Raw genomic sequence first — 23,465 nt, forward strand, 5'->3', positions numbered from 1 at the left:
AAGAGGCACATAAGGTGAAATTTTAACTATTTCAAAATACATTCTCTATTTTAAAGTCTGAATGCACTGAAAGATTCTTGACTCAACAAGTAAATATTCAAGTACCTACTATATGATAAGTATGATATCAGACACTAACAACTTGCTAATTTCTTGATTAAAATTTGATATCATTTGTAGGACATAAGGGGTGCTAGATGAGAGAAGATAAAAGTTTACTTCCTAAATCCTACTTAACATCTGTCAGAATTATCAACTGGTAAAAAATTCCTAAGCATAGGATTATGAAGCCTAGAGATCTTTTGAGACCATGTACACCTGTAAGACAATTAAGTACCACATTAGCTCAATAGCACTTTGCAATTTGCATACATCACAACTCCTGCCATTAGCCATCTAAGAAAGGTATATTAAGAAATTGTAGACAAACTTTGCATAAAATGATAATATTCTGAAACTATTAAATATATGAAAATGACATTTAATAAAGTAGTTAAATTCCTTACTCTTCCTTGTTGGTTAGAACACTCCACACAGCTGACTTGGATGTTTCCATGCTTAGCACCAGGAATGATCTGCACACATTCAAAGTCATTTGCCAAAATAACAATATCACAGCCTGATCCATATGCCTAAAGAGAAAAGTTTTAAAACATGTAAGATTCATCACTTTGAAATTATTATAATATTTTATTTTAGATTTTGTTGCCATTATAAAGTGTACCCACAACATATTTTATTAAACACTTAATGTAAGATTATCAATTTCTAAAAAAGAACATTCAAAAGTCACATTAAAAAACAGTGACAGTCCACGTATTATCAATCAACTCCTACCATCAGGAAAAGGTCTCTTTCAGTTTTAAACACTGCAACCTCAGTCCCTGTCGGTCATAAATCACTGTTTAGCGTCTCTCCAAAGCTCCTCTCAGAAAGCTCTAAAGAAAGAAACCTTCATCTGAAGATAATAAAGCATTTAAGACTGCTATTGTGTTCCCAGGGTTCAAATCAGGCTTAAGAAAGCTGAAGGCAGAAATCAGACATGCATTTTCCAACACAATCCCACATGGTTTAAAGTGCCAGCTAAACAGACATGAAAACCAAAGGCAGAATTATATGTGCCAAGGGAAGGACTAAAAAAACTTCTCAACAGTGTTAAGTGAACCCATGCTAACTACCCCTCATCTCAACCTCACCAGGCACGACAGAGAAAAGAAACTAACCCAAAATAGCTTAAATAAAAACAAACTTAGATTTACATAAAATCTGAGGCAAATATAACTATATGGTTAATACACAATTAAACTATTACAAAAAATCCCTTCTTCAAAATAACTGTCATGTGCAAAACCACATATTTCTTCCTATTGCCACATCTCTTGGTATATGCTATTCCTGTTTTGCAACTTTGTGAATTTTATGATGACATAAGGGGCAGAGGGTGGGGATAATTTTTTCTTTCAAACTCTACTTACGATCAAATATTCTAAACGACTTTACACCTAATTCTCAAATGAAAAGTCTCATTAAAAGCAATGGTGGAGATGGTTTATATGAAATTTATAATTACTCAAAAGATTACTCAATCTTAAGAGCAAGCTCTGAGATTACGTTCCATTTTTCCCCCACTCCTGAATCTAGTTTTACCAGAGGAAGAATTTCTGGTGCAGAAGGAAGAGGGGGTGCTTGCTGAGACTATAAGCAAATACTCAAATTTCCCCAGAGCAGCGGCTTTGTATTAGGAAAAGAATACTGTTTGACCCCTACACACAGTTAAGGCCCCAAAAAAGAGGAAGAGTGATAGGAAAACTCCCTTTCCTCCCATTCATGTGGGAGGATTTTTTATGAGAGGACTGAATAGTCTCTCTGGTAATAAAGAATAAGTATTTAACATTAATAACTCATAATAAGAGACAATCCTATAGTATAAATCCTTAAGCCAAAGAAACACTTTAAAAATATTAATGCTCATCTGTTCTAGTCTTATTTTTGGAGATCAAACCAATCCTAATATGAAAAGGAAAGACATCCTCTGCCTTTATAGTGAAACTGAAGAGTTTTCAACCTTAAGTCTAATGGGCCTAAATCACAGATGAGCTCAGAAAGTCTCTGAAGCCCTGAAAATTACACTGACTTATTTTTAGTAATTTGTCTTTATTTGAGAGGCAGAGAGCTCCCATTTGCTGGTTCATTCTCCAAATATCCACAAAGGCCAGAGCTGAAGCCAGGAGCCAGGAATTTAATCTAGTTCCTCAATGTGGGTGGCAGGAACCCAATTACTTAAGCCATCACCCGCTGCCTCCCTGGGTCCAGAATAGCTGGACACTGGAATCAGGAGCAGAGCTGGGACCTGAACCCAGGCATTCCAATACGGGATGAGGGTATCTCAACTGGCATATTAACTACTCAGCCAATCACCTCCCCTTGAAATTATATTTGCAGCCACACAAAGATCCTAGCGTTTCTCTAAGAGAATTTCTTCCTTAGACAAAGTGCAGGGTTTGCCATAATACCCATAAGAATTATATGGGAGCTAAAAACTTGAATATTTGCTATCACCAAGGTTCTTTTCAATGTTTTTAGCTGTGATATCAAAAATTTTTTAAACTCTGATAATGTCTTACTTTTTTTTTATTTATTTGCAAGTTAGAGTTACACATAGGAGAGGCAGAGAGAGAGAGAGAGAGAGAGAGAGGTCTTCCATCTGATAGTTCACTCCCAAATTGGCTGCAATGACTAGAGCTGTGCCAATCCAAAGCCAGGAGCCAGGAGCTTCTTCAGGGTCTCCTATGTGGTTGCAGGAGCCCAAGCACTTGGGCCATCCTCTACTGCTTTCTGAGGCCATCACAGAGAGCTGGATTGGAAGAGGAGCAGCCGGGACTAGAACCAGCGCCCATACGGGATACCAGCGCTTCAGTGGACAGGGTGTTAACCAGCTGCACAACAGCGCAGGCCCCAGATATCAAAATTTTGTAAGAGCATTATTGAGGCCAAAAAAGTGGTCCTCTTCCTTTACCTTAATAAAATGCATCAACACTTGATGAGAAAAACTTAAATATCATTTCCTAAAGTCATAAAGTACAGTGAAATAACATACTATCATTATCATAATAATGCTACTGCTGCCTGCTGTAGCGGGTTTAATGTTAATGTCATTGTGAACCATGATTAAATGCATCTGACTCATTGTCTTCAAGTTTTATACATAATTGCCTTTCTACACTATTTTCAGAAAAGAAAATTAATATTCTAATTCCAAAAACTCTTTTCTGAACTCTCAGATTTCCTTTATGCCACAAATAAAAATATAAAGAAATAAACTTCAATAAATCTTATACCAACAAGATCTTTCCTATGAGAACACAGAAAATAAATATATTTGAATTTTCTGAAGAATAGTAGGGTACTTTAACATCCTGTAAGGCCAGAGTTCAAGACCACTGACAATTGGTAATAGAAGTGTCTAAATTTAAAAAGACAAAGATGACAAATCAAGGAGTATCATGCGTGGTTAGAGGTTTGTCTAATTTAACATGGTATTATAATCTTACCAGAATTCTCTACCAAAAATGTAACTGTTCAACTCCCACTCTGCCTTCAGGTGAGTTTTGATTCATGTAAATATGTTCACTTTTCTGCAAATGAGGGCATATGCTATTAAGAGTTAGGAGAATAATTACCAGAAACAGGTACCATTTATTGAAAGCCTACTGGGTGACAAGTATTTTACTATTCTTAGTTGTTTTTTCAAAACAGTAACCATTCTAAAAGTTGACTATTAATCTTACTTTAATATGAGGAAATGGGGGACGGGTGCTGTGGTGTAGCAGCCTTGTGGGTGCCAGTTCAAGCCCCAGCTGCTCCTCTTCCAATTCAGCTCTCTGCTATGGCCTCAGAAAGCAGTAGAGGAAGGCCCAAGTGCTTGGGCCCCTGCAACCACATAGGAGACCCTGAATAAGCTCCTGGCTTCAGATCGGCCCAGCCCCAGCCATTGTGGCCATTTGGGGAGTTGAACCAACGGTTGGAAGACCTTTCTCTTTGTCTCTCCCTCTCTTTGCAACTCCACCTCTCAAATAAATAAATTAAAAATAAATAAATTAAAAATTAAATAAATAAATTAAAAATACTATATATAAGGAAATATATATACACGCGCACATGCGCACACACACACACACACGGAAATGGATGTTCCTAGGATTTCATCAAATTCCTAAGTAAATTCCTAAGTCACAAGATAAAGACCTGGGATTCAGGTGTCTTTACACTGTTATTTTGTTTTTTTTTCCCCACTTCACAAATGACTATTTTTTATCATTTTATTTTCCATTGCTCAAATGCTTGCTCTCCTCATTGACTAATTTCATAAACTCATCTAAATTCTTCAATTCTGCTGGGATCATTACTCTACAAACAAAGAGGTAAAGAGAAGACAGGATTGTCTAGCCTTTGATGGCTACTTATTTATATCACGTAACTATTAAAATAGTATTAAGAAGCCAATGGTAGTCCATGAAAAATATGTTACAACCTAGAAGACAAAGCCCAAATTTAAAAGCCCAGGAAGGTATTCTGATCTCTTCATTTCATCATCTAATTAAAATCCTAACCCCTCATGATTTTCTGAAAATTAATAATTAATTTTTAAAGGTCAAATGGGTTTCCTTATTGAATAGATCTCCAAACTAGAAATTCCATATATTATTTATCCATCAAAGCCATCTACAAGCTAGGTAAGATATTTAAAGTGCTTCATGTTTTCAAACAGGATTTTCTTTTTTTATACAGAGAACAGCACATATACTACATTTTAAAAATGTTAAATAGGAAAACTAAGTCACCTTCTTGCCCTCAACTACCCTCCTCATTCCGAAAGAGCAATAAGTTAACAGTGCTAAGGACCCTTCCTGAAATGTTCTGTGTATACAAGTTTCATTATGTAGAAATCATCTTTAACATAAATTGCATCATTCAATACTTTGTGCAACTTCTTTTCTGCTTAATTAACAATGTATCTTTTTTTGAAATATTTATTTATCTATTTGAAAGTCAGAGTTAGACAGAGAGAGGAGAGGCAGAGGGAGAGAGAGGGATCTTCTATCCACTGGTTTACTCCCCAATTGGCTGCAACAACCGGAGCTGCGCCAATCCAAAGCCAGGAGCCAGGAGCTTCTTCCAGGTCTCCCATGCGGGTGCAGGGGCCCAAGGGCTTGGGCCATCTTCTACTGCTTTCCCAGGCCATAGCAGAAAGCTTGATCAGAAGTGGAGCAGCCGGGACTAGAACCGGTGCCCATATAGGATGCCAGCACTGCAGGCGGTGGCTTTACCTGCTACGCCTCGGTGCCAGTACCAACAATGTATCTTGCATATCGGCACATAAAGGGCACAGAAGTATTTAAGTATTTATTTCAACCTTTTTTTTTTTTTTTTTTTGAAAGGCAGAGTGACAGAGGGATAACCAGAAAAAAAAGAAACACAGAAAAAGATAACTCCCATCAATCTGGCTGACTTCCTAAACAAACACAACAGCCAGGGCTGGCCAGGCCAAAGCCAGGAGCCAGGAACTCCAAATCTCCCACGAGGAAGGCAGGGACATAAGTACTTGAGTCATCATCTGCTTTGTCCATGGGTACACATTAGCAGAAAGCTAGATCGGAAGTGGAGGGTAGCCAGACCTCAATTCAGGCACTTTGATATGGGATGCAGCAATGGCCCAACCCAGGGCACCACAATACTGTCTCTCATTTTTCTTAACATTTGCACAGTACTCCATTCTGTGGCCTTGCCATAATTCATTTAGGTTGTTTCCAGTCTCTTACTGTTCCAAACAATGCTTTGGTGAACACCTATGTATATATATTATGAACATATGTGCAAGCATAAATTCTAAAATATAATTAGTTAAATCAGTAATTAAAACTGCTACTGTAAACTGCCCTCCAAAAGGATTACATGCCTGTGTGTAACAGTACCTGTTTCTCTACTTCCTCACTAACTAATCATTATCACATACTTTACTCTTTCCAACTCAACTCTGGCATGCCTTGCCTGTTGTAATTTGCATTATTACAAGGTGAGTTAAGCATCTTTTTATGTATTTACCAGCTATTTATAGTTTTTCTCTGCAAACTGACTACTCATATTATTGGTCCATTTTACTTTCTGTAAGTTTCCACTCCTAAAGGCAACTCCTTATCACTACTAATTACTGCCCACCACTACCACCCCTGAAACAAATAAAACTTCTATCATTCAGATATAAAGCAGCAAGGGGGTAGCATTTGATTAAGCTCTTCTTTCTACATGACTGAGGACACTCCGTACTGATAAGGTTAGTCATGCTAGCATCCTAAAGTCCACTCAAGAATACTGAATGAGCAAAATAAATAAATGAGGAAGAAACAAAGTAGTATACAAGAATCTTAGAGTTTAACCTAAATTAATGATGAGTGAAACAATGTCAGAAATAATGTAATAATGACTTCTTGTGTGGCAACGAGAACCATCAGTCCTGTGAGAAACTCCCCACATCAGGAAATGCAGATGTAACAGAATACCTCTAAGTAGCTAAAGTAATAAAAACAAGGCTGCAACTGCTATGTTGCATGGAAAGTAAGACAAAGCTTGGATACATATATGCAAAAAAAAAAAAAAAATCTGTGACCAGAAAAAAAAAAGGTGTAAGAAAATACTATGTTTGTGATTAAGTGGCAAAAGGCAAAACGGCTTTTTTTTTTTTTAATTTCTTCCTTCAAAAAAGCAACACTTTCTTAATTAAAGTTACAATGTTAACCTTTAATTAAAAAATAATTTTGGGGCCAGTGTTATGGTATAGAAGATAAAGCCACTGCCTGTGACACCAGCATCCCATATGGGCACATGTTTGTATCCTGGCTGCTCCATTTCCAGTCCGGCTCTCTGCTAAAGGCCTGGGAAAGCAATGGAAGATGGCCTAAGTCCTTGGGCCCCTGCACCCACTTGGGAGGCCCAGAAGAAGCTCCTGGCTTTGGCCCAGTCCAGCATTGGCCGTGGCAGCCGTCTGGGGAGTAAACCAGTGGATGAAGATTCCTGTCTCTCTCCCTTCTCTCCCTCTCTCTCTCTACCTGACTTTCAAACAAACAAATAATTTAAGGAAATAATAATTTTGATATTAGCTAATTTTGATAACTAACAAACTAGATGCATAAGTAACAAATTTGTAAATACTAAGCTACAGAGAAAGCAGCCTCATGGACTGGCTAACATGAATAAAAACCAAGAGTCACCTTTCAGCCTTAACCTCACTCTAAAATTTGGGGTGTGTAATAAAATTTGCCTCATAAAGAATAATGAAGTAAACTACAACTTTTTAAAATGACTACAATTGTAAAGCAAGAGAAAGAACATTTTGCAGACGTTTACAAATAGGAAAAATAAGTAACTCAACATTTTTTGTTTCTTCACTTGTCCATAACACATTTTACATTTGAAAGAGTTTTAAAGTTACTAGTACACTATGTAATATATAGAAATATTAATATGTAATGTTTATGACAATCTCAAATTATCTTCTAACTACTGGAAATGTCCAATAAACCATTTAAACTAAATGTTGACTTTGAGAGACATGGTCCTAGATGGTGTTTTTTTTTAATGTGCTCAAATAACATGATTAAATATCAAATCATATTGAGCTTCCAATACTTTTAATATGACGGAAAAAAATACAGTCCTGAAATTCTAGAGGTGCTAACAACAACTATAACACAACAAATCACAATCTCTCTACAGATGTCTTCATTAGCTAAATGAATGATTTTGACTGGATCACTTCCAAGACTCTTTCCATTTTGAGCCTGTAATTCTGTAACTGCACAGATGTGTTTCAAAAAGCCTACAAAAGTGAAATAATCCAGCACCCATTATTTTGCACAGAGCTCCAAGTAAGTGGGCACAATGTGTCCTTTATCTTGTGACTTTTCAGTCTTATAGCTGGCCAGACTAGAGGATGGTCTAGAATAACGAGCAGGGGATAACAGCGAACTGCAAAAGCTCAGGCAATCAAAGTCCACCCTGGGAATTTAAACCAAAATATCCAAAGTTAACAGACAGAGTTGAGCTGAGAATGCATACTCTGGATTCAAGCAACTGTTAAGAACTATGTGCAATTTGAAGCGGAACCCACTACTATGATAAGCTATTGAGTCAAGTGCACAAAGACAAGAAAGAACCTATGAGGAACCAAGTATATAGAACCCCTAGGAGAAGGCAGTTCTTTCTACCAGCTTTCTAGTTCCAGTAACTCTGAATCCCAATTACCCTCCCTTGATGGTTTCTTGTGTATCCTGAAATAAATGTTACTTTTACTTGAATACAGATGCCTCTTTCCCTGACCCAAACCAAAACTGGTACAAAGACTGGAGATATTCACAGCAGAGCATCAAAGAAAATGAGGAATTTGGAGCTGGTGTTGTAGTACAGAGGGTTAAGCCACCACATGTGATTCTGGCATTCCACATGGGAGCAAAGGTCTGAATCTCAGCTGCTCCACTTCAGATCCAGCTCCTTAGTAATATTCCAGGGAAAGCAGCAAAAGATGGCCCAAGTACATGGACCCCTGCCACCCACAGGGGAGACCTTGGATGCATTTCTGGGCTTCTGGCTATGGCCTGGACAGTCTCGCCTGTTGCAACCATTTGGAGAGTAAATCAGGGGAGAAAAGATCTCCCTCCTGTTCCTCTGTAATTCTGCCTTTCAAATAAATCTCTGAAGGAAAGAAAGAGAAAATACAGAATTAGCCAAGACATTAGAGTAGGGAATGCAATGATAATGCTAAGATGGAAAGCTAGCAAAACAGCATGTATAATACTGATAGTTACTAGACAAAAAGCTATGGGCTGCCAGCGCTGCGGCTCAAAGGCTAATCCTCCGCCTGCGGCGCTGGCACCCCAGGTTCTAGTCCCAGTTGGGGCGCCACTTCTGTCCCAGTTGTTCCTCTTCCAGCCCAGCTCTCTGCTGTGGCCCAAGAAGGCAGTGGAGGATGGCCCAATTGCTTAGGCCCTGCACCCGCACAGGTGACCAGGAGGAAGCACCTGGCTCCTGGCTTCAGATCGGCGCAGTGCACCGGCCATAGCAGCCATTTGTGGGGTGAACCAATGGAAGGAAGACCTTTCTCTCTGTCTCTCTCACTAACTCTGCCTGTCAAAAAAAAAAAAAAAAAAAAAAAAAGCTATGGGCTGGCCAGCAACCTATGACAAGCCCTAGCTTGAAAAAATGAGCTAGGCTGCTGTGGATCTCCCCATCTCATCCCATTCAAAATGGGCCTCAACTGCTCCTGCACTGCTACTCCTGGGTCCTTAAATGCAGGGTGAACAGCACCTCCTGCAAGTAAGGCTCCTGTGCCTGATGTCAAAAGAGCCCAGCTGCCAGATACCAATATGACCCACTTGCTATATTCCTTTTCCACATTACATGTGAATGATGGCAAAGTCACTGACTTGAAGGGGAAAATGACAGTGAGCTAGGCCAGATTCCTTGATATTCAGCAAGAAAACAGAAAGAATTCTAACAGGCAGTTAACAGGCAACAAAGCCAAAAGAGTTTTATGTGCACAGAGGGCAGATGAGTCGCTGGCTTTCATGCAAGCCACTCTCAAGTGACCTAATACCAATGAAGAGAGGCACAGAAAAACACACAGTCCACTGGAGACAGAGGAACCAGTCCACAGGACTGACCAAGCTCCTAACACCTGAGGTCCAGCTGGACTACAACTTGTGTTACAAGATTCCTGGAAGATCCATCTACTTCTTCAACTCACAATAATTCTGCCAACTCTAAGCTACCCTGGCTTGACCAGCTCCATTTTAACTTTATTCAAGTCAACAAATTATTGAGCATTACTCTGAACCAGGGACACAGAACATCGTGAGGCAGAAAACACAGACAGCGTCCCTAACCTATGGGGTTTACATTCTGATGGAGCAGGGAGCAAGAGGGAGAGGTGGATGGTAAGTTTTTCAGTTTTTTAATTGTAAAGAAGGTTTGAAAATCTCATTAAAATAGCAGGAAAAAAATAGCAGATACACACATCTATAGTCATTCCCTCTTAAAACCTCATTATGTAGGATCTCTGCCTTTAATGTGCTGTACACTCTTATTTAATGCTATAACTAGTATTCCAACAGTATTTTTTTTTTCACTTTGTGTTGCTATATGGGGGCAAACCGTTGAAATCGTTACCTAATATATACTAAACTGATCTCTTGTATATAAAGAGAATTGAAAATGAATCATGATGTGATTGGAAGGGGAGAGGGAGCGGGAAAGGGGAGGGTTGTGGGTGGGAGGGAAGTTTTGGGAGGGGGAAGCCATTGTAACCCATAAGCTGTACTTTGGAAATTTATATTCATCAAATAAAAGTTTAATAAAAAAAAATCCTCTAAACCAAATTAGAAAAATTTAGGTATACATAAAATATGTATCAAAAAGAATAAATACATATACAACCACTATCCAAAAACTGTGTGTCCTTTCCAAATTACAACTTTCTCCCACAAGCAAAAGTAGCCACTATCCTGACTTTCTGGAAATTCATTTCCTTGCTTTTCTTTGTAGTTGTTGACACCTGTGACAGATCTAAACAATGTTTTAGTTTTGCCTGTCCTCTGAACTCTGAGTATATAGAATTATATTGCATGCAAGAATTTTTTTGTCTCTTGTTCTTTTCCTGAACAGCTGGTCAGAGATTTATCCAGAGTATATGTAACTATGATCCATTCACTTTCATTACTTATTAATATTCTTTTGTATGTACCATAATTTATTCATTGTAATGGCAACTGACACTTTGCCTATTATAAACAATGCAGCTCTGAACATTCTGGAAGAGATACTTTGCACATGTGCATGTATTTTTCTAAAACATTCATACAGAAGAGGAATTGATTACAGGATATGTATATCTTAATTTTGGTATTTAAGGCTACGTTGTTTTCCAAAGTAGCTATACCAATTTACATTCTCAGTCGCAGCATGAGAATTCTTGTTAGTGAATTAGTGGACATTCTTACCATCATCAGACAAATAAGACTTACTACCTTGGTGCATATTTGTTAGGTACGTAACGGTACCTGAAATTTGCATTTCAGCTTTTTAATTGGTATTTTATGTGCTTATTGGTCATTTAGATCTTCTCTTGTAAAGTGCCTATTCAATTCTTTTATTCATTTCTGTATTAAGCTATTTTCTTAATGACATCTAAATATTTTTATATGGTAAAATATTGTCCTTGGTCAAAAATGTGTTGCAATTATCTTCACCAATTCTGTGGCTTGCCATTTTTACTCTTAATACGATCTTTGAGGATGTTCTTAATTTTAAAGTAGTCCAATTTGTCATCAATCTCTTCTTTTATGGTATGGTGCTTTCTTTACTTTTAATTTTTATTTTGACATAATTTCAAGTCTACAAAAAATCTGGAAGATAGTTGCAAAGAATTCTTGTATACCCTTTAGTTGGTCTTCCAAATGTTAATATCTTACCACATCTGTTTTATCCCTTTCTCTATATATACAGACATTTTTACTAACCATTTGAAAGCCATAGGAATGACTCCTTTTTATTCCTTGATACTTCATCATTTCCTATTTTAAAATTCTCATATGAACAAAGCACAGTCAACAAATCTACAGTTTCAAGCTTTCCAACCACTTCTTTTTGAAAAAAAAAAAAGATTTATTTATTTACTTGAAAGTTAGAGTTACACAGAGAGAGGGAGGGAAAGTCTTCCATCCGATGCTTCACTCCCCAATTGGCCACAACTGCTGGAGCTGCACTGATCCAAAACCAGGAGCCAGGAGCTTCTTCCAGGTCTCCCACGTGGGTGCAGGGCCCAAGCACTTGGGCCATCTTCTATTGCTTTCCCAGGCCATAGCAAAGAGCTGGATCGGAAGTGGAGCTGCCAGGACTCGAACTGGCGCCCATATGGGATGCTAGCACTGCAGGTGGCAGCTTTACCCACTACACCACAGTGCCGGCCCCAAGTTTTCCAATCATTTCAACAGTGTGCTTTATAATATATAATAAATATAATATACATACAATATATATTACATATCATATACAAATATATATATTATGTGATATATAATAAATATATAATATATAAAATATAATAAAAGAAAATACCTGAGCCAGCATTGTGGCACAGCAAGTTAAGCCATTACTTGGGACACCAGCATCCCATGAGTGCTGGTTCAAGTCCCAGCTGCTCCACTTCTGATTCAGCTCCCTACTAATGTACGTGGGAAAGCAACAGAACATGGCCCAATTGCTTGGGCCTCTGTCACCAATATGGAAGACTCAGATGGGATCCCAGGCTCCCGGTTTTGGCCTGGTCCAGACCCAGCCTTTATAGCCACTTGGGGAGTGAACCAGTGGATAGAAGATCTCTCCCTGTCTCTCCATCTCTTTCTCTATAACACTGACTTTCAAATAAATAAATATTTAAGAAAAATTAAAAAGATCTCTCCTTATTTGTTTACTTAATATATATCAGTCTCATGAATTTTTATTTTATTCAAAGAGTTACAATCCATTGTCATTCATATTCTTAAACAAATTGTCCCAGATTTAGCCATTAGGAGCCCTTCAAGCTATTTCCTGTGTCATTTTGACATGTTCAATCATTCTTTGAGCAAGTTCCTTACTTTCTGGCACAAGAAACCCCAGGCTTATCTTATCAATCACCCCTGACAACTTCTAGTTCTTTACCTCTTCCCAGTCCCTACCTGTGCTTGATCCAGATGTTGCCTTACACAGTCATCATCTGCTGATCATCTTCCTATTGGACAGCCAGATATAACCTACTTGACTCACCCCACAGACCCAGCATCCCACGCAGACTGCACAGATACACCTCTGTGCCCCCCTCACTGACAGTATGCCTCCACGCAACTATGCCTGCTTGCTCTATGCCTCCCTGTTAGAACTCCGCAGTCAAACCTGCTTGAGTAATGCTCCAGGCCCCAACAAAGGCTTTGGAAGCACAGGCCCCTCTCTTTCTTTCCCTCTTGTTCCCAATCTACTGGTTGAACATGCATGTCCTGGACAGCTCCCTCTTCCTGTAGGCCCTGTGAGGTATCTGTAAGTAATCAAAACCACTTATGTCATTTCATTCTTTTATTACTGCCTGGTCTGTGTCTTACCTGACAGGCACACCCAAACCTAACTCTCCTTCAGGTCAGGGCTCTCCTAAAGAGTGACCATCCTGGGGCCCACACTGTGGCACAGCAGTCTAAGCCTCCGCCTGTGATGCTGGCATCCCATACAGGCGCCAGTTCATGTCCCGCATTCCCTTCCAATTCAGCTCCCTGCTATGGCCTGGGAAAGCAGCAGAGGATGGCTCAAGTGCTTGGGCCCCTGCACCTACGTGGGAGACCCGGATGAAGTTCCTGGCTCCTGGCTTCAGATTGGCTCAGCTCCAGCCATTGAAGCCATTTGGGGAGTGAACCAGCAGACAGAGACCTTTCTCTCTGTCTCTCCCTCTCTTTGTAACTCTGCCTCTCAAATAAATAAATAAAATCTTAAGGAAAAAAAAAAAAAAGAGCACCCATCTCGATTGGAAAAAACTAGACACAAATCAGGCAAGAGTCACTTAATATCTATCAGCATAAGTTTCTTTTGACAGGGCCACAGAGGCACCAGGCCATCTGCCAGGATAAAAAAAAATCCATGAAAGGCACACTGTAGATATCTCAGACCAAATCACTGAAGCCCCATCAGGCCAGGGACAGACTCCAAGACCAAATCAAAGGAAAATTCAACAATTTGGTGTTTTAAAGAAAGCTTTCTCAACCTCAAGTTCCTCAATACATTTTCCTCTATACCTGCTAATCTCTTTATTGTTCTAATTTTTGCATTTTTTTGAAAGATTTATTTGTTTATTTGAAAAGCAGAGTTACAGAGAGATAGGGAAAAATAGAGATCTCCCATCTGCTGGTTCACTCCCCGAATAGCTACAACAGCCAGGACTGGGCCAGGCCAAAGCCAGGAGTTTGGAACTTCATCTGGGTTTTCCACATGAGTGGCAGAGGCCTAAGGGCTTGAGCCATCTTCTCCTGCTTTTCCAGGCACATCAATACACAGCAGAATTACAACTGGAGCAGCTGGAACTCCAACAGGTGCTCCCACATGGGATGCCTAACCTCTACACCACAACACCAGTTCCTCTCTTTGTATTCAAAGTTGTGATCTACCTGGAGTTAATTTTTGTGTATGGGGAAAGATAGGGGCCAAGTTTTGTTTATTTCTTCCACAGATAATAACATGTTCCAGTGTCACTGATTAAAAATATCAGTCATTCTGCATTACTCTACCATATCACCTTTTATTGAAATCAAGCACAAGTAAATGTGTGGGCCTGTTTCTGGGCTTATTTTGCTGCGTTTGTCTTTAGGCTGCCACCACACTATCTTAATGACTTCAACTTTTAGAATTTTGAGCTGGTATTAGTCTTTTTTTTTTTTTTTTAAGACTTTCTTGTCTATTCTTCTTGGCCTTGTCTAGTTCCATAAAATTGTAGCATCATTCTGTCAAATTCCACAAAATCTTAAAATTCTGGTTGGGAATACATCAAAGGCATAAACTTGGAAATAACTGAATATTTCCAGTCATGAATCTTCCAACCCATGGACATGATGTTTATTTCCTCTTCATTTAAGTCTCTTTTAGTTTTGTTAATTTTGTCCATAAAAGTCTTGTACAGGCTGGCGCCGCAGCTCAGTAGGCTAATCCTCCACCTGCAGCGCCAGCACACCAGGTTTTAGTCCCAGTTGGGGCGCTGGATTCTGTCCTGGTTGCTCCTCTTCCAGTCCAGCTCTCTGATGTGGCCCGGGAGTGCAGTGGAGGATGGCCCAAGTGCTTGGGCCCTGCACCCGCATGGGAGAACAGGAGAAGCACCTGGCTCCTGGCTTTGGATCAGCACAGTGCACCGGCCGCAGCGGCCATTGGGGGTAAACCAACAGAAAAAGGAAGACCTGTCTCTCTGTCTCTCTCTCTCATTGTCCACTCTGCCTATTAAAAAAAAAAAAAGTCTTGTACAAGTACTAATTAGATTTATTGCTGGGTCCTTGATTTTCTTTGATTCTACAAAAAAATCACATCTTAGTTCCAGTACTAAGTAAGATAATAAAACCACAATAAATGATGTCTTCCCTACTGGAAGATGCCATAGAACATGGACAAAGGGAACAGGTGCTGTGGTGCAACAGGTTAAGCTGCCAACTGCGATGCCAGCATCCCATATGAGCAACCAGCTGCTCTGCTTCTGATCCAGCTCTCACCAATATGCTTGGAAAGGCAGCATGAGCTGGCTCAAATACTTGGGTCCCTGTCACCCATATGGAGACATAAGTGGAGATTCAGGCTCCTGGTTTTAGCCTGGCACAGCCCCAGCCACTGTGGCCATTTGGGGAGAAAATCAGTGGATGGAGTATCTCTATTTCTGTAACTCTGCCTTTCAAATAAATAAACAAATCTTTTTTAAAAATTTTAAAAGAACATAAACAAAATGAATAGGACAGCTACTTGAACACTCTTGAAAAGTAAATGGTAGCAGTTGGATTAGGGAAGAAAAACGGAGTTTGATTCCAAAGTATCAGAGGAGAATTTCCCATTTTTACTCTGAGGTTTACCAACCTGCATTCAACTAGGATAAAACCAAGAAGCAAAAAGAATGAGCTCCAAAAGAAGTCATTTACTTTTGTCTCAAGGAGTGGGGAAAGAGACTCAGCACTGGTTCAAAGAAAGGGAGGGGAAAATTCCCTGTCTATCCCTTTTTTCCTTCTCTTGTCTCACAAACCCATGTCCCAGGTAACTCCACAGCTCTACTCTAAGTAGAGTCGCAAGGGAATGGGTGGCCCCGTGTTGCTTTTCTCTCTGTCCTAATGCTAACTCACACTGCGCACAGGTACAGTTACGGGAAGTGCACAGCAGCACAACTGAAGTCTTCACTTGCCCACTGCAAAACCACAAAGGGGAGCCCAGGAAAGAAGAGAGTATCAGGGAAATCACAGAAAACGAAGAGCTTGGAAAAGCTACTCACTTAACTTGTTTGTAAACTTCTGGACTCAACCCCAAGCTACACAGGTGTGCAGCTTACCTGAAACAGCACAACAAAGACTTTGAGAACAAACCACAGGTGAGACCAGATCCATACTGGGCACTACAAGGCACACAGACAGAATATATTCAACTAGCACTGCAAAGGCTTTGAAAATGGAACTGACATAAAACTGCAATTCACAGAAGGCTGGTCAGAACTTTCAGTTTGAATCCACCTAGGGCAATTTTTGCTATAAAAAAAAAATCAATATTCTCCATAACATTTACATAGGACCCAGAGTCTCATATTATTTTAAAAAATGCAGTATATAATCCAAATATACTAAGCGTATGGATAAGAAAAATGTCTGCTTCCTTGAGAAAAGACAACCAGCACAAAGATACTGAAATTATCTGACAAAGACATTAAAATGGCTACCAGAGGGGCCAGTGCTGTGGCAGAGAAGGTTAAGCCTCTGCCCGAAGTGCTGGCATCCCATATGGGCACCGGTTCAAGTCCTGGCTGCTCCACTTCCAATCCAGTTCCCTGCTAATGTGCCTGGGAAAGCAGCAGAAGATGGTCCAAACATTTGGCCCCCTGCACTCCCATAGGAGACTTAGAAGAAACTCCAGGCTCCTGGCCTCCAGCCCTGGCCAACGTAGCCACTTAGGGAGTGAACCAGTGGATGGAAAAACTTTCTCACTCGCTCGCTCTCTATTTCTGACTTTCAAATAAACAAAATCTTTTTAAAAAATGGCTACCAGAAAAATGCTCAAAGAAGTGTAAGTGGGCACTCAATAATCTAAGCTTCAAAATCAGTGGATCAGTAAAACAAATCTAAAGCATGTAGAAGGTAAGAAATAAAAAAGGGCAGAAATCAATGAATTCACAAAAAATTGCAATACAGAATATGAACAAATAAATCTGCTTGTTTGAAGATCAGTACAACACACAAACTTCTAGCAAGACAGACAAAGAAAAAAAGACACAAGTTAACAATATCAAGACTAAAAATAGGGGGCATCAGTACCAGTCCTGAATATATTACAAGAATAATGATATGCATAAACTCTATGCACATAAACCTACAAAAATTAAACAGATGAAAAAGACTAATTATTTTAAAACTAGAAATGACAAAAACACATCCAAGATGAAATATATTCCTGAAAAAAGTTCTTTCACTATTAAAGAATCAGATAGTTAAAAACTTTCTGAAAAAGTATACTCTAGACCCAGATAATTTCACTAGCAAATTCTAATAACGTTCCAAGAGGAAACTATGCCAATTCTGTACAATCATGACAGAAAATAAAAAAGGATGAAATACTTTCAAATTCATTTTATGAAATCAGCATTACAATGATACAAAATCATATAAAAACAATACAAGGGGAAAATATAAAGATGTATATTATTATTTTTTTTTTTGACAGGCAGAGTGGACAGTGAGAGAGAGAGATACAGAGAGAAAGGTCTTCCTTTTGCCGTTGGTTCACCCTCCAATGGCCGCCGCGGTAGCACGCTGCGGCCGGCGCACCGCGCTGTTCCGATGGCAGGAGCCAGGTGCTTCTCCTGGTCTCCCATGGGGTGCAGGGCCCAAACACTTGGGCCATCCTCCACTGCACTCCCTGGCCACAGCAGAGAGCTGGCCTGGAAGAGGGGCAACCGGGACAGGATCGGTGCCCCGACCGGGACTAGAACCCGGTGTGCCGGCGCCGCAAGGCGGAGGATTAGCCTGTTGAGCCACGGCGCCGGCCAAGATGTATATTATTAATGAACACAGATATAAGAATGCCCAATAAAATATTAGCAAACAAAATCAAACCACAAATAAAAATAATGATATATCATAATGAAATAGGCCTTATACTGTTAACACAAGGCTAGTTCAATTTTCAAAATTCAATCACTGTAATTCACCATATTAATACTGTAAATAAGAAAAAATACACTATCATATTAATGGAGAAACATTACACAATGTATACATGTAGCAAAACATCACAGTACTCTTATAAATATGTACGATTTTCTGTCAACTTAATTTTAAGAATTTTTTTTAAAACCTTAGTAGTAGAAGTCCTATCTACTGCACTAAGTCAAAATGATTTTGGGGGCTTGCGCTGTGGCACAGCAGGTTAATCCTCCGCCTGTGACGCCTGCATCCCGTATGGGTGCCAGTTCCAGTCCTGGCTGCTCCTCTTCCAATCCAGCTCTCTGCTGTGGCCTGGGAAAGCAGCAGAAGGTGGCCCAAGTCCTTGGAACCCTGCACCCACACGGGTGACCAGGAAGAGGCACCTGGCTCCTGGCTTCAGATCAGCGCAGCTCCTGCCGTTGTGGCCATCTGGGGAGTGAACCAACAGAAGACCTTTCTCTCTGTCTCTCCCTCTCAATGTCTGTAGATCTACCTCTCAAATTTAAAAAAAAAAAAATATCTTTAAAGAGAAAAAAGATTTTTGTTTGGAATATTAACAGATTGGAAAGGAAGAAATCAAACTGCAGCAGAAAATTTGTCTACATTGATAATCCCAATGAATTTTAAAAAAATTTAAAATAACCCCTAGGGCCAGTGTTGTGGCACACAGCAGGTTAGACCACTACCTGTGATGCCGGTATCACATTTGGGCACTGGCTCTCAAGTCCTGGCTGTTCCACTTCTAGTCTGACTCCCTGCTAGTGTGCCTGAAAAAAAGCAGCAGAGAAGGGCCCAAGTGCCTGGGACTCAGCTGCCCACATGGGAGACCCAGATGGAGCTCAGGATCCCTGGCTAAGACCTGACGCAGCCCCAGGCTGTTGTGGTCACTTGGGGAGTGAACCAATGGATACAGGATCTCTTTTTCTCTGTCTCTCCCTCTCTGTAACTCTGCCTTTCAAATCAAAAAATAAGTCTTTAAAAAAAAAAAAAAAAAAACCCTTCTAAGAGCTGGTAAGATCACAAGAACAAGACACAAAATCAAAACACAAAAATAATTATGTCTACATATAGGATATGAACAATTGGAAAATGAAAGTTTACAAAATAAATAATTTACCATAGCTTTGAAAAACTACTTTGGCATATAAAAATGTATGGAATCTGTATGTATAAAACATTGACAAAAACATCAAAGAAGATTTAAATAGATACACATTATGCTAATATCTTGAACATTCAAATTTATAAACACATCAATTCTCTTCAAACTGATCTACAGATTTAACAAAAAAGCAATCAAAAGAATTTTTGTAGCTACAAACAAATCGATCCTAAAATTTAAATAGAAAGGTAAAAGAACTAGAATATTGTAAAAGAGAGAGAAGAAAGGTGAAAGAAGCACACTATTCAATTGTAAGGTTTATTAAAAAATGAGCAACCAAGTGTGGCAAAGGGGTAGACAAATCAATAGAACAGAACTGAGAACCCAGAAACAGACTCAACACACAAATACAGCCAACTTTCTTTTTTAAAACTACAATGGCGATTCAATGGAGAAAGGCTTTTCAACAAATGGTGCTGAACCAACTGGACACCCACATATAAAACATATAAACCTCATTCTAACCTTACACTTTATAAGCAGACAGGAAACTGGACTACATTCTGAGGGTCTGTCTCTTCAGCATGAAGAAACAAAAATGACAGCACAAAGACTGCCAAAACATGAAATTCTGATAAAAAAAAGCATCTTGAGCTGAGATACTCATGACTGTCTTAATCCACTTTGTGTTGCTTTAACAAAATATGTGAAGTTGGCCAGCGCCGTGGCTTAACAGGCTAATCCTCCGCTTTGCGGCGCCGGCACACGGGGTTCTAGTCCCGGTCGGGGCGCCGGATTCTATCCCGGTTGCCCCTCTTCCAGGCCAGCTCTCTGCTATGGCCCGGGAAGGCAGTGGAGGATGGCCCAAGTGCTTGGGCCCTGCACCCGCATGGGAGACCAGGAGAAGCACCTGGCTCCTGGCTTCGGATCAGCGCGAAGCGCAGGCCGCAGCGGCCATTGGAGGGTGAACCAACGGCAAAGGAAGACCTTTCTCTCTGTCTCTCTCTCTCACTGTCCACTCTGCCTGTCAAAAAAATAAATAAATAAATAAAATTAAAAATAAAAAAAGAATAGAAAGAGAGGAAGTAATTCAAGGAAGAAATTTATAAAAAAATAAAAAAATAAAAATATGTGAAGCTGGGAAAACTGTACAGAAAACAGCTCTACTTTGCTCATGGATTTGGAGGCTCAAAGTCCAAAATCAGGCAGCCCATCTGTTCAACCTCTGGTGAGGGCCTCTGGCTACATCACAACTTAGCAGGTAGCACACTACCAGGAACTCATTTAAGAGGGAGAGAGGTTACACAGCAAGACAGGAGACAAGAGAGTAAGACCAGGGGCATGCTCCTGGGAACTAATCCAGCCCCACCAGACCTGGAAAGCGTGGATTAATGAGACAGCATTAATCCATTCATGACAGCAGGGCTGAGTTCCCAGCTCCTGGCTTCAGGTTGGTCCAGCCCCAGCTAGTGTAGGTATGGGGGCAGCAAGCCAGCAACTGGGCAATCTCCCTTTGTCAATCTCTTTCTCGCTGCCTTTCAAATATTTTTTAATTTTTAAAAATGCTTCATAAAAAGATTAATAACATTGACAAACCTCTGTAAAATGAAGGCTCTGGGGCCAGTATTGTGGCATAGTGGGTTAAGCCACTGCCTGCAATGCTGGCACTCCATATGGGTGCTGGTTCGAGACCCAGCTGTCCCACTTCCAATCAGCTCCCTGTTAATGTGCCTGAGAAAGCAGCAGAAAATGGCTCAAGTATTAGGTCCACTGCACCCACGTGGGAGACCCAGGAGAAGCTCCTGGCTCCTGGCTTTGGATTGGCTCAGCTCTGGCCGTTGTGGTCACTTGGGGAGTGAACCAGCAGATGAAAAATTGATCTCTTTCTCCTTCTCTCTCTTTAACTTTGGCTCAAATAAATAAATAAATCTTTAAAGGGGGGGGGGTGTTCAAATAACCAAAATAGTATTGAGAAAAGAAGTAACAGAATGGAGGCTGCAGACCTCAATAGATAAGAAAGTTGCTTATTATAAATTTTCAAATAAATTTGAAAAGCTATAGAAAAGAATAAATCTCAGAAAAATAACCATCTAAAACTCATTATTTAAAAAGTACAAGTAAACATTCTCAAATCAAATATAAGCATCCTCAAAGCAGCTTCAGTTCAATCCACCAAAGTGTTGGGGGGGGGGGAGTATCTCTATATTGTACCATTGCAAACTATTTCATCTTTATTTTGCACCTTTCAAATTATTGACAAGGGTGTAGGTTACTTCTTAAATTTTAAAAGGGAAAAAAGTTGGCGGAGAGGGGCTGGGAACTTCAGGTTCCAGTCTTAATTCTGTCACAAGTCCAGCTAAGTAGCCTTCATTATATCATTTAGTTTGTGAACAGTATCAGTTTCCTCGCCTACAAAATGAAGGTATTAGACTAGATTTAAATTGTAAACCAGATTTGATTTCACATACCAATTTAACATATAAGATAGATATTAATCCTACTTTTCAAAAATTGAGGGTAGGCATTTGGCTAAGCAGTTATTAGACCAGTTGGGATGCCTTTGACCTTTATCAGAGGACCTGGGTTTGAGTCCCAGCTCTGCTCCTGATCTCAGCTTCCTTGCTGTAATGTACTATGGGAGGCAACAAGGGATAGCTCAAATAGTTGGGGTCCTTGACACACATGTAGGAGACTCATTTTGGGGTGCTGACTCTCAGCTGCCAACTGGCCTAGCCCTGGCAATTACAGGCATTTAGGGAATGAACCAGCAGGTAGCTCAAGCTCTCTCTCACCTACTCTATCTCTCAAATATATAAGTGAAAAAAAAAGTTTGTTGTTTTACTTCTGATATACACACAGATGAGTTGATTAAAACACTGCCAGAATGAATGGCTACATACAGTTCAATTATTCTATGGCCAAAATCATCACTTTGGTAGATGATATCCAATTAGACTAATTAATAAGTAACAATAACATATACCACATCCTGTTTCACAACAGTGACCATTAACAGTTACTTTGCAAGGGTATGCACAGTACCTAGGCATTCACGTATTTCTTTCAATAAAGAATAGACAGAAAGTTATATTCATCAAAATTCTGCCAGGAAGGGGCCAGCACTGTGGAATAGCAAGAAAGCCACAGCCTGCAACACTGGCATCCCATATAGGCACCAGTTCAAGTGCCAGCTGCTCTACTTCAGATCCAGCTCCCTGCTAATGTGCCTGGGAAAGCAGCGGAGGATGATCCAACTCCTTGGGCCCCTGCACCCACATGGGAGATCTGGATGAAGTTCTGGTTACTGGCTTTGGTCTGCCCAGCGCTGGCCACTGTAGCCACCTGGGGAATGAACCAACAGATGGAAGACTTCTTTCTGTATCTCCTCTCTGACTTTCAAATAAAAAAGTCTGCTAGGGAATGGAAACTTTCAGCTTTATTTTCTATATTTCCACAGTCTTGAATTCTAAGTATTATATAATGCAGATATTAAATTAAAAATTTTAATGAAAAAAATCTGAGTTCTTTATGGTTATTTGCCTTTTCTTCCAAAAGTCAAACTGGGATTTCTGTTACATCTATGTAAAATTTGTCCAGTATAAAATCATCATGGCTATGTTTGAATGTTCCAACTGTTTATGAATTAGCACAGTCTTTAAAAAAAAAAAAAAAAAGATTTATTTCAAAGGCAGAGTTACAGAGAGGTAGAGGCAGAAGCAGAGAGAAAGAGAGTCTTCCATTCACTGGTTCACTCCCCAGATAGCCACAACAGCCGGAGCTGCACCGATCCGAAGCCAGGAGCCAGGAGCCTCTTCCAGGTCTCCCACGTGGACGCAGGAGCCCAAGGACTTGGGCCATCTTCTACTGCTTTCCCAGGCCACAGCAAAGAGCTGTATCTGAAGTGGAGCAGCCGGGACTTGAACCGGCGACCATATGGGATACCGGCGCTGCAGGTGGTGGTTTTACCCGCTTTGCCATATTACCAGTTCCTGAATTAGCACATTCTTAAAAATCCTTTAATGGCATGGCACTGTGGTGTAGTGGGTTAGGCCTCCACCTGCAGTGCTGGCATCCTAAATGGGCACTAGCTTGTGTCCCGGCTGCTCCTCTTCCAATCCAGCTCTCTGCTAATGTGCCTGGGAAAGCAATGGAGGATGGCCCAAGTACTTGGGCCCTTCCATGCATCCACATGGGAGAACTGGAAGAAGCTCCTAGCTTTAGATCAGTGCAGCTCCAGCTGTTGAGGCCAACTGGGGAGTGAACCAGCAGATGGAAGACCCTCCCTCCCTCCCTCCCTGTCTCCCTCCCTCTCTCTATAACTCTGCCTTTCAAATAAATTAATTAAATCCTAAAAAAAAAAAAAA

At 40.2% G+C, this 23,465-nt stretch overlaps 1 protein-coding gene across 6 annotated transcripts in view; it reads right to left on the reverse strand.

The window, feature by feature from the left end:
• DMXL2 (Dmx like 2) overlaps window positions 1-23,465 on the reverse strand; it is a 162,828-nt gene that overhangs the window by 128,722 nt on the left and 10,641 nt on the right. For all 6 annotated transcript variants that reach the window (XM_062205915.1, XM_062205914.1, XM_062205913.1 and 3 more), the window contains exon 2: window positions 507-632. In XM_062205915.1, the coding sequence (XP_062061899.1) occupies window positions 507-632 (126 nt within the window). The remainder of the gene's footprint in view (window positions 1-506; window positions 633-23,465) is intronic.

Source organism: Lepus europaeus, chromosome 11 (assembly GCF_033115175.1).
Source record: "Lepus europaeus isolate LE1 chromosome 11, mLepTim1.pri, whole genome shotgun sequence".
Classification (NCBI taxonomy): Eukaryota; Metazoa; Chordata; class Mammalia; order Lagomorpha; family Leporidae; genus Lepus; species Lepus europaeus.